General features: G+C 50.3%; 8 protein-coding genes across 8 annotated transcripts; 5 read left to right on the plus strand and 3 right to left on the minus strand.

The window, feature by feature from the left end:
- Positions 1–1792: 1792 nt before the first annotated feature.
- On the minus strand, positions 1793–5231 carry COCVIDRAFT_89906 (hypothetical protein; the record flags this gene model as incomplete). The annotated part of the gene is made up of 6 exons (XM_014704688.1): positions 1793–1939; positions 2063–2888; positions 3010–3322; positions 3383–4579; positions 4761–4776; positions 4848–5231. 6 exons carry the CDS (start codon positions 5229–5231, stop codon positions 1793–1795), a joined length of 2883 nt encoding a protein of 960 aa, XP_014560174.1.
- A 455-nt stretch (positions 5232–5686) lies between these two features.
- On the plus strand, positions 5687–6061 carry COCVIDRAFT_34648 (hypothetical protein; the record flags this gene model as incomplete). The annotated part of the gene is made up of 1 exon (XM_014704689.1): positions 5687–6061. The coding sequence occupies one exon, from the start codon at positions 5687–5689 to the stop codon at positions 6059–6061; it is 375 nt and encodes a 124-aa protein (XP_014560175.1).
- Positions 6062–7717: 1656 nt separating this feature from the next.
- Positions 7718–7936, plus strand: COCVIDRAFT_89988 (hypothetical protein; the record flags this gene model as incomplete). Its single annotated transcript, XM_014704690.1, has 1 exon — positions 7718–7936. One exon carries the CDS (start codon positions 7718–7720, stop codon positions 7934–7936), a length of 219 nt encoding a protein of 72 aa, XP_014560176.1.
- Positions 7937–11119: 3183 nt separating this feature from the next.
- COCVIDRAFT_89766 (hypothetical protein) lies at positions 11120–11290 on the minus strand (the record flags this gene model as incomplete). Its single annotated transcript, XM_014704691.1, has 1 exon — positions 11120–11290. A coding segment is annotated over one exon (171 nt), but the record flags the coding sequence as incomplete, so codon positions are not given.
- A 242-nt stretch (positions 11291–11532) lies between these two features.
- Positions 11533–13044, plus strand: COCVIDRAFT_34649 (hypothetical protein; the record flags this gene model as incomplete). Its single annotated transcript, XM_014704692.1, has 3 exons — positions 11533–11937; positions 11993–12880; positions 12931–13044. 3 exons carry the CDS (start codon positions 11533–11535, stop codon positions 13042–13044), a joined length of 1407 nt encoding a protein of 468 aa, XP_014560178.1.
- Positions 13045–13531: 487 nt separating this feature from the next.
- Positions 13532–13849, plus strand: COCVIDRAFT_89921 (hypothetical protein; the record flags this gene model as incomplete). Its single annotated transcript, XM_014704693.1, has 1 exon — positions 13532–13849. The coding sequence occupies one exon, from the start codon at positions 13532–13534 to the stop codon at positions 13847–13849; it is 318 nt and encodes a 105-aa protein (XP_014560179.1).
- An 86-nt stretch (positions 13850–13935) lies between these two features.
- COCVIDRAFT_89896 (hypothetical protein) lies at positions 13936–14483 on the plus strand (the record flags this gene model as incomplete). Its single annotated transcript, XM_014704694.1, has 2 exons — positions 13936–14019; positions 14109–14483. The coding sequence occupies 2 exons, from the start codon at positions 13936–13938 to the stop codon at positions 14481–14483; spliced, it is 459 nt and encodes a 152-aa protein (XP_014560180.1).
- A 292-nt stretch (positions 14484–14775) lies between these two features.
- Positions 14776–15702, minus strand: COCVIDRAFT_12960 (hypothetical protein; the record flags this gene model as incomplete). Its single annotated transcript, XM_014704628.1, has 1 exon — positions 14776–15702. One exon carries the CDS (start codon positions 15700–15702, stop codon positions 14776–14778), a length of 927 nt encoding a protein of 308 aa, XP_014560114.1.
- Positions 15703–15852: the final 150 nt, after the last annotated feature.

A 15852-nucleotide genomic window follows, 5' to 3' on the forward strand; every position in this document is an offset into this window, starting at 1 on the left:
ATGGATGCGGACGTTGTATCGTTCAACGGTCAATGTGAAAGATGTCCTTCACCTAACATATGCAGTATCCCAAAAACGCCCACAAGTAGCCATCCTGCAGGTTTTGTCGAAAATGGAGAGGAAAAGCTTGGCTTCAGCAAAGCCATTTGGCTCTCGAGAGTCGGGTAGTTGGGGCTTTGCGATCGGGAAGCCGATTATGGGCCGGTAAGACGGTAGCGCGAAGGAGCGTGACTCAGGGGTCAAGTGGATAGTCGACAAATGCTAGTGGGAGACAGGTTCTGAGTGTCATATGCCCAAGTGCCGGCGTGTTCCGGTACGTGGCTATTGCTGCAAGCAAGCCATCCTTGTGCCGCTCTCGGAAAGCTCTTCGTGCTTTTGCTGCGGCTACTCGATGGTGTTGCAAAGCACGGTCGATGTGACAGGACACAAGGCTGGCCCTTTTAGTATCGTTCAGGAGACTAAAATCCCGAGTGTGGAAATGGTTGTAGTGATGTGTTTGTTGGTGTTCCGGAAGCTCCCCCCACCACCCGATGGAGTAGGTACAGTAGATTGTTAAAGTGCCAATGTTGATTGGCTCATCTATTGATACCGTGCAGTCGTCAGCACCACGCGCAGCCTTTTGGTCCGCGGCGCACTAGGTCCAAAGACGGCCTTACTGGTCCTTCTCAGAGAACTATCATGCATTTTAGATTGTAAAAAAGGGGGTGTTTCTTCTTGGTGTCTGGTAGTCGTGTTTGTGTTAGATAGATACACCAGACGACGTGTACTGTGTAAGTAAATACGGCGGGTTGCAGGGGTCACGCATTTGAAACCATGATCCTAGGTATAGCAGCGCGTGAGTGAGACATATGGACAGACTTCCTCAGGAACACGGTGCGGCTACACCGAGTAATCATAACAGCTATGCTATTGTCCATCCTCTTGCACGGCACAGCGCCTTACTGCAACTGTCAAGCAGATCTTCTCTCGCTATGGCTCCGTGTATCAAAAGCACGCACACGCACACACGGTAAAAAGCCGTATTTTGAGTTTGATATGATTGTTCTGCTCAGGATTGCCTGGTCACTAAGAGCGTAGTAATGGAACCCAATTCCATCATATAGTAGTACTATCAACAAACTTGTCCAAAAATGTGTTCTAGAAGCGAAGCAGCAGCAATCTGCCGAGGGGGGTATAATGAACAAACCAATATAGCGGAATCGGGAGTAGATATTCTCAAACCGGCGAGAATATGGAAAATCTGCAACAAATATTGCCCTTCTTTTTGATAAGGGACCATGGGTATGTGAAGTGAAAGATGTTGAACAACATGGTGTGGTGGGGAAAGTTTGGTATCGGGAAACGCCTTTCCGTTCCCACCCATCGCACCGAGAGCGTAAATAACAAACGTGTCGAAATGCAGAGACAATATTTTCAAAACGCCCAAAATCATAATACATGAACTCATAATACACCACCCGCTAGATGTGTGCGTGTGTGTGTGTGTGCCCGTTCCGTCAAACGCCAAGTAAGCCTTGTGCGAAATGTCTGTGCACCGGGAGAAAGGAAGGATAAAGAGAACACAAGTGTGTGGGGAAAGCAAGCGTCAGAGCATATCGTAATGCTACCGAGGCAAACCACTGATCGAGATTGCGCCTCGGCCAAGAAGATGGTAAAATAGGTAATTGGAATCGAGGCCAAAGATGCCATCACTGCTACGTGTGGTTGTGGAGCGGAGTACGGCAACACGGTCGCGAGATGATCCCGAGATGACATGGGTCGAGGATGGCGCGAAGCGAGCGTCGAATGCACCTCAGAGTGCGAGCCCAGTGCCGTCGCCGCTCCAACGGTAGAGACTCAACATTTCCCTTCGGCGTTGTTGCGCCAGTTCGGCATGTTCGTCTATGCCGCGGCCACGCACTTGCTGCAAGGCAGAGCGCATGACTTTCCGGAAATTTCGCTGTGAGATGATTGTTAGCATGACTGGCCGTGTTTGAGAAAAACTCCGCTTGGCTGAAACAGAAAGGAAGGCTGATTGCGTAACGAAAAGAAAAAAAGGCAATAAACTATCCGGGGCGCTTACCTGGTACTCGGTATTCAGAGTCACAATGCATGCCTCGTGTGCACGTACTATAACTTCGCACGCACGAACTATCTTGGGGTTGGCGTCTCCTTGGAGTTTGTCCGCGATGAGAAGTAGCAAGAAGCTTCCCTGGAGCAGGTAGATCCCGAAGAAGAACGGCATGAAGCTCAAATCAGGATCTAGCTCAAGGACCTCGTTCAATGCCTCAGCTGCATGGACCGCATGGCCCGTAGCATCCACAAAACTTTGCGAAGAGATCCAGAGGTCGTTGTCATCCAGAAGCGAAATGGGGTCCCACTTCCCGTTCAGCAAGATATGCAGGGTGTGCATAAGGTGCGTGCCATACGCCTCCACAATCTTGGCGTGCAACAAGTTCTCCTGCGCTCGGGATATAGACGAGTTGACAGATCGTACCGAGGGCGTGCCAGGATGTACTGCTTCCTGCTGGGCCTCCACGTTCGCCTCATGGACTGCACGGTTCCGAAGCTCCTGCAAAGAATGGCCATAGGCTACAAGCTGCTGACTGATCTCTACCACATGATGCTCCCAGTCTGTCTTGGCTCCAAAACGCGGATGATTGCGGGCATGGTATAGGTCGGTAATCTCTCCAAGAATTGTCATCAGAGGAAGGAAAAATCCGAAAATGGAGTGCCCGGTGCACTCGAATGCAGGCCCTCGTCGGCGAAATGTGTGATCTGAAAACGATTGAGCGGAGTCCTCGAAGAATTCCCCAGATTGCCATACGTTATCGTCAAGCGGCTGCAGAAGCCCGGAGCATTCCACGTCCAATAAAGAGAGCGGCCGGTTGTAGCATAGGGCTAGATGGCTACATATGGATCAGCACTTGTCGGTTTGGGGAACTTGACTGTTGTGCCAGGATGTCGACAGCATGGTTCCAGCAGTGTTTCTTTGTTGGTGCCACGGGCGACAAAGATCAGAAGGCTTACCGATCGACTGTGAACAAAAGCCACCATATACGTCTACGCTCTTCTCTTTGCTCCTCAGTGCATTCTACGGAAGAGTGTTGACCGTTCGGGTATGTTCCGCCCCTATGTTCGGCACGGATATCTCCCGAAATGTTTTCGTCGTTCGGTTCGGGTGGTGGCGTTACAGGCACTTCTTTACCCAACTTGAGCTCTCTGGCCAGTGACCATGCTGCGTTCCACCAGCGTAGTGACGCAGCCTTGTACTCGCTTGCGGAGATGACAATAGCTAGATGCATGTAGGTCACCACCTCATCAAGGCCGCCGCATGCTCCCGCTATAATACTTTGCGTTAACTCTGGGCAATCTGGGGTTTGAATGATAGAGATTGACTTACGTAGGCCTATATCGGATTCTTGAGTTGGCATTCCGAAACCATCCATGGTCACACCGTCGACCATGTTTCCAGTGGCGAAGTTGGTAGGGCCACTATCCGGGCTGCCTGGTGTCTGATGTACCAAGGGCTTCAACAGACTGATTGTCAGATTGATCAGCTTCTCGGAAAGCTGACTCCGCGCAGACGGTGATGATGATAGATAGGGTGACTCGCTCGTCAAGCAACCGATCCATAATATGCTAGCCAGCAGTGCCGGGCTGCACACCCTTGGGTTGTTCGTCCTCAGAAACGACCGTTTTCGGAACACGTAACCAAGTACGTAAGGAGATACGGGCTGCATGAACGCGGACGAGGAACTCTGGAAGTAAAGCTCGAGTAAGTCGCAGGCCAATGACACTGGCATGATATTTGCCAGGTGTGGAACCAACGGCTGCAAGACTGGGTACCTTAATTGTTGAGAGTGACTCTGGTGTGGTGCGCCCGAGTACATGGTATTAGAGGGAGAGGGCAAAATCCAGCCAGGTGAGCCATTGGCTGGTGACTGGGGCATGTACCCCATATTTGGGGGTTCTTCTGGCATTCCAAAGGCGCCTGGTTGTGGTTGTGTTTGCGCATGCGCACTCTGCGGACTCATCATACTATAAGGGCTTCCCGAGTACTCCATAGCATGTCCGTGGGAGGAAACGGCAGGATGCATTCCTGGCTGCATCACTTGGAGTGGTGGTTGTTGGTAGGCGAGGTTTCGATGGTACTCCATGGATGCGTACTCTGGAATCGAGTGCTGCATGGGCAGTCCTTGTGTCTGAATGCGAGGCGGCTGCATAGGCTGCATGGCTTGCATGCCGTCAGCCATTTGGTGATGCATGTCGCCTTCTGGGATTGTGTCAATGGCGTTCAAGCTCATGGTCCTGTTCGGGTACATGGATGCAGTGTCCATATCAGAACTTGTGGTTGCAATGCTGGCGGACCGTGCCGGTAGCTCGGAATGAGGCCTCTGACCCTCTGGGAGTTTGGGGCTGCTACTTGGGATAGATTCCGCGGTCTTGTCTGAGGGCTGTGGAGTACTGGACTCTTCAGACTTGACCGTACTGCTTCCTGCGGCTGCGGCTGCGGCAGCTTGTTGCTGAGCAATGTCTTTTCGCGATGCCTTGCCGCGCTTCTTGCGCTCACGGATGTATTCGCACGTCAGACCAAATTCTGGTGTTTTGTTAGTGAAACTGTCAGACGTGGTAGTGGCAGGACATGGCCGGCTGTGCTAGGTTCCGACTAAGACGCCTAGCAGACGCCACAGCAGAAAAGGCCGATCACGGTGCCAGAACATCCCCAGACAACTGCGGGGTTCATGCCATGCCCCGGTCCACGATTCGTTGCTACGTACCTATACAATGCGCGCACTAACCCATGGATTAGTCGGCTTAGCTCTAGTAGTACATGTGGGACGCTGGTAGTAGCAGTAGGAACTTACAGACTGTCTCCCATCACACTTTGTTCGCAGTTGATTACACTGGTCGCATGCCCGACTGATCCTACGTCGCACCGGCCCCGACGCAGAGTTGCTGCGTCCTGATCGTTCGTGGAGCATCTCTCGCTGGTGTCGTGGCGCCAGAGGCCCACTGGCGTAGGGTAGTCGATGATGGGGCTTGATGACGGCCTTCCCGTTGGGCAAGACATGCCGGTTGTGGTGGAACTGCAATGCGGCGTATTGCGACGGGTGGGCCATGGACTCGAGTGAGGAATGTCCCATGTGGTCCATGGCAAGATGGTGATGGTGATGTGGATGGTCGACTGCGTTGGGCGAGGGGACATGGCTGAATGCCGGGGGGTACTGATGGAGATTCGTGGAAAGCATAACTGCGTTCTAGCGTCCGTCTCCACCAAACTTCCACCACTCGAGACAAGAGGCTGAGGAGTCAATAGTGGCAAGAAGGGATTGAATATGTCCGTAGGGAAATGGGAGATGGGGTTGGGTGGAGAGAGGTGGAGAGGTATTTGGCAGGGCTAGAGGGTTGCAGCGCTGGGGGGCGGTTGTGCTGTGAAGGACGTCCAAAAGATATGCAGGTCAGTTGTCCAACCGTCTTCTTTTGACTACAGCCAGCGAGCCAGGGTTACGATATTGCAGCCGGCTACCACAGTGGCCGCTTGATGCTGAGCCTTAGTGGAGGCAGTGGGGTATAATAGCTTCTGTCCACTGCGTGGCAGCGCAGGAGGGCCATCATACCGAATCGACATGGGCAAACCTGTCGCTCCTCCGGGCCCAGCAGCGTCGTGCGTCAGAGATGTCTCTGGCCACATGCTGCAAACGAGATGGGCAGCAGGGCGGGTTCGTGCGTAGGTGCGTCTGGTGGTCGAATGTGGTCAAGCTGGCTTCCGTTCCTCCATCCCCAGTTTGAGCAATTCACCCCTGCCAGACCTGCCAGACCCTGGTCTTGCAGCACACCAACACTCGAGGGCGAGCACAGTCCACCAAAGCCGCTGGATCGCCGGTGCTGCGGACGTGAACACGGACACATGCCAGAACGCTCGCCGCGGGTTAGACTGGCAATCAAAAAACCATATTGGCTGATCGGTGCCATCCCGACCCTATATGCGGCCGACTTAAGAAGGGTGGTGTACCGATGCCGGCTCAACAAGTACCTCCAAGTACCTGTCCGTACCCAAGAGACCCACCCACCACTATAGCATGGCCCGTTTCCCGTTGCTGAGCGATCAAGGACACCCCAGGATGGTGATTGGCGAACCCAGCCCGCTCAAACTGCGTCCGTTGGCACACGAGCCGCTCGCAACACGGGACCTGGCAGTCTCCGCCACCGCCCCAGCCTGTCTGGGACGCGACCACCACCTCTTCCTTTAGTCGCAGCCCCCAATCGCCCCTCCCTGGCTCGACATGCACCCTCAAGCCCAGCGCTACCCGCCTCGATGCCGGTCATACTGCACCCTGGTGATGAACCCGTCGGCCATGCCAACCTGCGCTGATCGTCTCCATCCATCCCTCTCCCGCCGACCGCCCCCGGAGATGGATGGGCCATGGACCGTCAGCTGGAAATGCTCAAAGACTCCCGCTCGTCTCAGACACATACAAGCCTCTGCTACCAGAGTTTTCACACCACGCTGCAAGGGCCGTCGACCAGGCAGGGCCATTCCCATAACAACCCGCCTATACCTCCCCAGGAACCAAACACACAGAGTGTGTCCCTTCATAACACTAATGCATTTCCACACTTACTCCGCTAATGCATCTTATGAATCCCGTATACCAGCCTGGACAAATCCGCCCCACCGCTAGAGCCAGACTCAAGTTTGCCAAGCATAAACCTGGAAACCTCCCATTTGCATGTGTTGAACATCATTAGATCTGGATATAACACATAGTGTTAATGGCACCAGCTCAAATAAAAATCTGGGCAACATCAGCTGCTGCACGTATGCCACGTCTGGTCCAACCTGCTGAAAGATGCTCCAAAGCGGGCCGTGTCAGCAGCGTTGCAGGAACAGCCCATCGACTTCACGGTGCAGGATGCTCCGCGCTACTCAGCAGGGCGAGTATGTATCCATTGTTCGGTAACGAGGGGGCCCCACCCCCGAAGAGGCCTTGTCGAGTTTGGCTGCAGTTCCAGACCATGAGACTGTTGGCTGACAGGTTCCAACTGGCGACGTTAGGCGACAATGCTGTAGTATCTGTGGATCGCCTCGCATCCTGCCTGCTGGGCTAGTGCCCCCAGTGTTTACCAAGCACCACAAATTTAAATTGACCTGCATCGGTCGCCACAACGACCCGGATTCGCATTACAATGTCGGACCGTTGTTCAAGCGGCTAGAAGTATTCGCAGCAATGTCACGTTGAAGCCTTCTATTTTTTTCAGTCGTCGACACGAGTATTGTCTCGAGATCCTGCACGAAGGATTTTCGTCTGATCTGTTCCAAGTGATTTCCATCGTGAGTCACTGTAACGTGATGCCATTGTTTTAACCGCCGAAACAACAAGGCACGAAAATCACGAGCAACGCGACTATCCCCTTTCGCCACGTACGTCGGAAGAATGCAAGCTAACAGTGAGGCCTCCAAGAGTCGTCTTATCAGGTCATGGCCAGTTTTTTATACCAGTCTGGTAATCAGATTCGACGACCGTTATTTGAACTTGCGGGAATATGCTCAAGCATGGGACAAATGCGAGCCTGCTCGGCGTTGCCGATTGCACAGGGTGAAAGCAACGCGTCCCAGCATTTCACACTTCCATCTTTACCGTAATGGGTATGTGTAGCTGCAGTGATGTGCAGACATTCAATACATTCGGTGCTACGATAAGCTATGCAATCAGCTCATGCCCCTGATCTCATCATGACTATGATGACTGTTGATCTGGTCTTCGTTGACAGAAAGCAGGTAAGCCAACTGCAGACAACTACAGTTTACTTGTGCTCAACAGTCGACTGCTTAGCTACCATGCACTTGGTAATGGACTCAACAAAAGTAATACGAAACACCCCATGTCATAGTTTCCATATTCTCTTAATAGTTTGCAACTCTGTTATACCAGTATCGCAATTGTTTCACTAATCGTTCAATAACAATCTGTCTTTATTATTCATGCTAAGACGCGATTCAAATGGTCTGACAAGTTGTTCCCCGCGAGTACCACTGGAAGAATACCGCAAATATCCTATTGGGCCTGATTCTCTGTCGGCTCTCCAATTTCAACATCCAGGGATTTTGTGCAAAGCAAAGGAGACTTTCTTGGAAAGACCTATACTTAGTCTGTTACCACGTCAGCAATAACATAAGAGTGATAGAACATAATACTCCAGGACATGGTGTCATGTGCGGTGTAACACCAAGTGGAGTGAAACTCTACTCTATTCTGGCCGTAGCTAATCTCGTCCACATGAAAGGTGCAATCAGCGGAAGAGGCCTTCAATAAGGATTCATTTTCACTTCACAGAACGGAGTTAGAAAAAGATCACAAATCAAATTGGATGCGGATAAAATGAATGCTTCTATCGGTAATATTTCCTCTTCCAGCTGCAAAAAGCAATCATGGTATCTTCAGATACGGTGGTGACAACAAATAATAGAACTGTGGAGTTGCTAACAACATAGCTCACTTGCATTGCTCCCTGTGTCAATACGTATGCAGTTGATAAAAGCTTAGAGATCGTAGATGTTCTGCGCAACATCTATCCATAACAGGTAACTCGGGCTTCAACGACCGTGGCTTTGTGCTACAACGATTACTCTATGTCAACGCCTAATTGACTCAGCATCACTCTTCACTAATCCATGCATCAAACACATCCGTTCACCATACTTGTCATTTTTAGTCCGATTTATGAAAACTAAACACGAACATCGGTGGTTAGTTGACATAGCTACACATAGTTCTTTTGGCTTGGCTTTCAACCTACTTTCAATTAGTATCACTCAAATCTGACAACTTACCGTGATTCTCAAATACACGCACAATGCATCATGCGTGTACAGATTCACATTAAGTACGACTACGGCAATAGATTTGGAGTAGAATGTTCAAGACAGTAGGGGTAGTCTCGCATTTTAAACACCAAGCTGAACTACCATTGAAATAACAATTGCACCATGCATCTGTTTTGCAAATAATTTGCTAAAAAGTCACATCACTGCACTAAAAGACCAATAACGAAACACACAGTGAAAGATTTTAAGATACTCTTTTCGATGTACTTTGCAGTAACAGACTTGAGGCGCTCCTACCACAACAGCGCAGCTACCCAACACCAGGCCTGCTAACCCCCAAAGTCCTAGATCTATACGACCGTGTAGAACAAGGTTCTCTGGATCCTCCACAATGTCTCATACTATTGGCAATAGTTTTGGATATCATTTGGGTTACCATTGCGATCCAGCCACTTTAGCGCACCGACAGATGACAACACGCCGACGCTAAGCAGATCACCGACGGGCCGCAAAAGACCACCACAATTCGTATTGCTTACTGCTGTTGCTTGGGCCAAAAAATGTACCAGGTATATCGTGTCTTTGATATTACAATATCCACTTTTGTCCATGATTACTGTTCAAACTTTGGGGGCGGCTTTGTGCGGGGTTCTCTACTAGTTGGGCCTTGGACGGCTTCAACATGTCGCATGCAGAATTTGTTGTGATTTTTGATTACAGGATAACGTAAAGGCATCCGCAACTCGTATATTCTTGTTCAAATTTTACAAAAATAGTCTGCATGTAGTTGGCCCACTGAAAGACGGTGTGGGGATACAAGCAAAGAGCTCTATCTAAACACTTTGGCATCTCAATAGTACGTTACCTAACTATAACACGTTGGTGCGCAGCTATGAGAGACTTACTATTGCTCGTTTACTTACGTCGATGATATTCTGAGACGCTTCTTAGATCGTTGCCTTTGAAAGCTAAAGGCATGCACCGCCAACATATACATATGCCCTAACCGGATGATCGCGCCACAGTTCGACCTTATAAGAACCAGGTGGCTCGAGTGGTGACGAGGTAGACAGAACTCGAACAAAACAAGCATAAATTGAGCGTTTATCTTGTGTCTGTGCTGATCGTCGTTCCATTCTGGAATGATTCTCAAGACGACGTAAGCAGTTGCTTACATTGAGGCCGATAGTGTGATCTTCATGGGCGGAGCAAGTCCCTAAACACGAGGACAACTCCAAGATGTGTCGTAACGAGCCGTTCGGCACAGCTATCCCGGCCCATGGAGATGGGTAAAGACCCAAACAAATAGCACCCAAGTTTTCGCAAAGTCATATAAGGCGCATGGCGCAAGCGAGTACAGCTGCACTGTGGAGCAGGGAAGGTAACAGGACAAGGCACTGCGGCTTCCAAAGCCGACTTCAGTTCAGCTTGTTGATTTTCATATATTGCTCGTACAGCCTTTGATGTTGCTGCATAAATCCCGTGGCTAGCCCGTTGATGGACACGTGCTGGACCTGATCATAACAGGTAAAGATATGACCATTGACAAGACTATAGGCCATCCAGCATATAGTCACTACTGACGCTGGCTTTCAGCTTCTAGCGTCATCCCGTTCGCCCTTGAGGGTCACATGGCTCACAAAGGCTTGACAAGCTCGCACAACCACGTGGACATGTACACCCTGTCACTTGTGAAACTTTGCACGCCGAGTAGGCCTCGGTCTTGGGCTTCTCAACAGACAGTAGATATTATATGGTAAAAGAACCCTCCCGATATGAATGGGCTGGACCAAGGATAGCGGGGTGAAGTGGATATTCTAGAGGTTCTATGCAGAATGCAGGGTGGTGTAGGAACCAGGGGATACTTGGTACTCCCCTGCATGGTGCTCAACAGGCACAGTCAAAAGTCTCTGTCGAACGTGTGCAGAGAATTGCCATGAAAATTGCCTGTAAAGAGAAAGACGGTGTCGGTAAACCTGCCACTGTTCTACGATTGAAGATTCTGCATTCCGTTGCGCGAAGTGAGCCAACGAGGCTGCTTAGGAGGAGTCGCAAATGCAGTACCGATACTATGCTTTTGACATAATACAGTGGTGAGAACGGAACTTTATTGCTACTCAGATATGTGATTGACCCAGCACTCTCTACCACTCACTGAGATGCATTGTCGGCATCTCAATGATATGGCAGGAAAAGGCCCGAACCCATGCCGACGGCAATCTTGCGTCTCAACATAAACTACTGTGGTACATTACTCAAAGGTCACGACCAAGGCAATTCTCTGGTAGATGACCAGGTCGGTGGAGACGGTCAGGGGTATTGAGCCACTGCTGCGGCCCTACTGTGCAGATTGTTACGGCCATGTGGTAGAACGCTTGAGCAATCCGATGAGATGGCCGAGCAAATGCCCGGAAATTTCCCCCCATCATGGTCACGATAGCGCAAGTGAGTATGTAATCGCGCCGTCGATAACCGTGATAAGAGAGATTATATCGAGTCCGTTTTTCGGCGTGGAGGGGTGAATGTCCCTCCACCAAGATGGAACGTGCACGAGCTAGTCCTAGCGTGTCATACGTCATTTCCGGTTTGGCGGCGGGCAACGCTTCAACTCAAAATTAACTGCTCCCAAGGCGCCGCTGAATCGACACTGCCGTGTCTGCTTATTGTGCATTGCCACTTGAATTTATCCATAGAGGCCTCGTACCAAAACAAGCACCGCCACCATGTCGCTCGAGAAGATCACGACCATCTCTCCCATCACCAACAAGCCAATCGTCACACGCAATGGCCTCTCAGATGCTGATTTGCAGTCTCTCCCTGAGACGGCTGCAACGGCATTTGAATCCTATCGACGCACGTCACTCTCTGAGAGGCAAGCGATTGTTAAGAAGGCATTGAAGCTGCTAAATGAACGCCAAGATGTTTTGGGTAAAGAGATCACAGAACAGATGGGTCGCCCCATTGCCTATACTGCCAAGGAGGTCAGCACGGCGGTTATGCGCGGCGAGTACCTGCTCAAAATTAGCGATGATACGCTCAAGGACACGGACGGCGAACCAGAGAAGGGGTTCAAGCGCTACATCAAGAAAGTCCCTCTTGGTCCCGTGTTGATTCTATTTCCGTGGAATGTGGGTGGTGATCAAGGGTTACATCAAGTCTTGCACTTGCTAACCATATTTGCAGTACCCATATCTGACTCTCATCAACTCGCTAGTGCCTGCTCTGCTTGCAGGAAATTCCGTCATTTTGAAGCCATCGCCACAGACGCCAACGAGTGCCGAGCAGATTCAACAGATTTTCAAGGAAGCTGGCCTTCCTGATGGTGTGCTTCAAATCTTCCACTGTGGATCCGTCACTCAGATTGAGTCGATTGCACGATCGCCAAAGATTCAGCTTGTTTGCTTCACCGGATCAGTAGCCAATGGTCTCGCCATTCAACAAGCTGCAAATGACAGGGTTCCACTCCGGATAGGACTTGAGCTAGGAGGGAAGGATCCCGCTTATGTTCGTTCTGATGTCGATGTCAAATGGGCTGCAGAGGAGCTCGTAGATGGTGCAGTCTTCAACTCAGGCCAGAGTTGCTGCAGTGTTGAGAGAATCTACGTGGACGAGAAAATCCATGATGAGTTCGTATCAGCACTTCAAGAGGTGCTCAAGGGGTACAAGCTCGGCGATCCATTTGACAAGAGCACGCATGTTGGTCCCGTGGTCTCCAAGAGATCTGCAGAGACTATCCGTGAGCACGTCAAAGACGCTCTGGAAAAGGGAGCCAAGGATGCTACCCCGGAAAATGCGACATTCCAGAACCCGCCTGCAGACGGAAACTACGTCGCTCCGACCCTGCTGACAAACGTCAACCATGAGATGATAGTGATGACTGAGGAAACGTTTGGCCCTGTTATTCCGGTCATGAAGGTCAAGAATGACGCAGAAGCAATCAAGCTCATGAATGACAGCCAATTTGGACTTACAGCTAGCATTTGGACTAAGGATGTTAACAAAGGCCATGAACTCGCCGATGATGTTGAAGCTGGTACCGTCTTTGTCAATCGATGCGATTACCCCGCACCGGTATGTAGCTCTATCGCCACAGTCATGGCATTGCATACTGACAATTTTAGGACCTGGCATGGGTTGGCTGGAAAAACTCTGGCCGAGGTCAGACTCTCAGCAGGTTCGGCTTCGACCAATTCGTTAAGCTCAAGAGCTACCATGTCAAAGATTACCCAAAATAGATGCAGCATCCGAGGCACGTTGCAGGCCTGTTGTCTGTCAAGAGTGCTCGCCGCTGGGGTGGCATTTAGGCCTGCCATAGGTATGGTTGAATGCAATCAGTCTTGCAAAGAAACCGCTAGACACTATTCACGACTTCGGATCAATGTGACGATGATTTCAAGTGAATTGACAGCCAACAAAATTTTGACATTGTGGTTGCAGGAGTACAGGTACAAATACTCTGGCTGGAACCTTGTAGCAATGTGTTCTTGCGTACAACCACGCAACCACGCATCTTGAAACACCAATACTTTGTTGAGAATCTTATGTGTCTACTAGCGCCTTAACAGGTGCTCTCTCATCTCCACATTCTGCTGGCACCAACTGATAATCTCAGATCGATACGGGAAGAATAAACAACGGAATCAATCTCAAACACGACTAAAGTTTGTGATCCGCAAGGGTCGTGACTCGGGCAGCCAAGTTTAGTGAAAAGCTTGTCACACCATGATAACTTCAAGCGAACCCTGGTTTCCGTATTCATTTTCTTCACTTTTTTTAGTTCTTTGGTTGTACTTTGCAGATCAATTTTTTCCGGTGCCCGTGATTTTACGAGCACATCACCGATCATACTCAAGCCATCTCTTTCGCTCTTTCTTTAACGTCTTTGTCGCGCGCCTAGCCTCCCGGCACAGCGCAATTCCCTTTGTACCGAGGCCTATGTTTCAGCGTCTGTGCTCCCCCATACCTGGCTCTGGCTTTGGAAATCCCAACTTGGCGTGTTTGTTGGCAGATACCGACCATCCATCTATCCATTATTACTGATCCAGATCTGTAATTTGTTGCTTCTTCTCCAGTAACCAGGCGCATACGCTGCAACCTGTTTTTTTTTTCACCCCGCACCTACAGCAATGGCATCCATGTCTATGGCTACTGTGATGCAACATGTGTTTCCCTGTTTTGCTCCACGGACGAAGAGGGCTACTATGGTCATTGTATGTTTATCACTTCCCTCATGCTAATCTTTATTCTACCAGTCACATGCACGGAGTATCATTACATTTTCTAACATGTACATTTATAGGGCGCACCGACAGATGTACGACATTTAGACATCTCAGAATGCATACCCGGTCTTACAGAGGCGCAATGTGAACAAATTCGGAGCAAAACCAGGAGCAATGCCACAAGTTTACTCGACTTCGCACCTGACGTGCTACCGTACCCACCCAGTCTTGCTACTCGCGATATATCGACGCGTGGATCCGGATCAGAATGTGAGGATTCCTGGGGAAAATCAAAGTCTTGTTTGTCGTTGAACGACTCATTGGTGAATGATGCGGCGAAAAAGTCGCCTGGTGATGTTGCGCCACCGCCACGAGTGGCGCGTAAGAGGAGTAGTATGATGGAGCTAAAGATGGAAGATATGGTGGAGACTGAGAAGCAGTCTCGTGGGTGACGTTGGTGATCAGGATGCGATCATTTCCTCGACACTACCTGGCGAACAAAAGAATGAGAAATGAGGAGTGTAAGGGGCTTTGTAAGACCAGATTCGTGCTTTACAGGAGAGAGCGAATAAGTTGTTTAAAAAAACACAGTAATCGCCGGACGAGATCAAAAAGCGAGAAAAAAGTAAGGATATGCACAGGTTGCAAAAGCGTTTCATTCATAGGTCTATTCTGGAATACAGCACCTAATGTATTTTGTATTTTTTTATATCAAATTCAGGAATTTACATATTCAAGATAGATTCATCTCATAGGCTCCAGAATGATATTATCAAGTAACCGGACAGGAACTTGATGACCCTCGGCGTCCAGCCGGCCCAAATCCTCTTTGTCTGGCTGCGGTTCCTCAACCGGCAGCATTTTGACTACACCACTTAGAATGGCACCCTTGCTGTCGTCAATCTGCTCGATTTCTTCCATGGTGTCTGGGTCTGCAAGGCTAATGTAGTCGACTTCAAACTTTACGCGCTGGCTGGGCTCTAGCTGCTCTTGCTCAAGGAGAGTCATGTTTGTGTGGTCGAATGCAGGCCACAACACATCGTTCCGCAGGCGCATCCCATTCTTGTACTTGAGTTCTGCCTTGCGGAGTGCTTGGTTGAGAACAATAGCCACGTTGCGGCGGCGTGTACCCAGGTAAACATTGCGAGACGAAAGAGCAAGGCCATCGGACTCCCTTGACGTAGGAATTATGCGCAGATCCATGTCAAGGTGAAAGTCGGTGATCATTCGTTTGATGACGCGAGTTTGTTGAACATCCTTTTGCCCAAAGTAAACGCGGTCCGGGGCGCAAATGTTGAAGAGCTTCATACACACGGTCGCTACGCCGCGAAAGAAGACGGGTCTTGATGCGCCCTCGAGAATTTGACCAAGCGGACGCATCTCGATAAACGTTCCTACGCCGGGGATGCTACTGTCAGGCGGGAGGGTAGGATACATAGTTTTGGTGTCTGGCGCGAAGACAGCCGTGACTCGTCCTTGGCCTGAGCTTGCCAGCTGTTGGTTCAGCTGTTCTATTATGCGCAGGTCTGACTCCCATGTCTTTGGATACGAGTCGAGATCCTCGTTCAGGCCGAATTGGGTGGGGTTCACGTAAATTGTGACAAAGACATCGGTGTTCTCAGCTGCGGCATGGCGCATGAGCGAGAGGTGACCCTCATGCAAAGCGCCCATGGTGGGTACTAGACCGACAGTACGCTGATTGAGGCGCAAGTCCCTTCGGTAGTCGCGCAAGGGAGCAACATGGCGGAAGATTTGGGGTTGGGGGTTCGAGGATGAGGTATTGCACAGACTCGGGGATCCGGAGAAGAAGCGGATGCTGTT

Source organism: Bipolaris victoriae (assembly GCF_000527765.1).
Source record: "Bipolaris victoriae FI3 unplaced genomic scaffold scaffold_13, whole genome shotgun sequence".
NCBI lineage: Eukaryota > Fungi > Ascomycota > Dothideomycetes > Pleosporales > Pleosporaceae > Bipolaris > Bipolaris victoriae.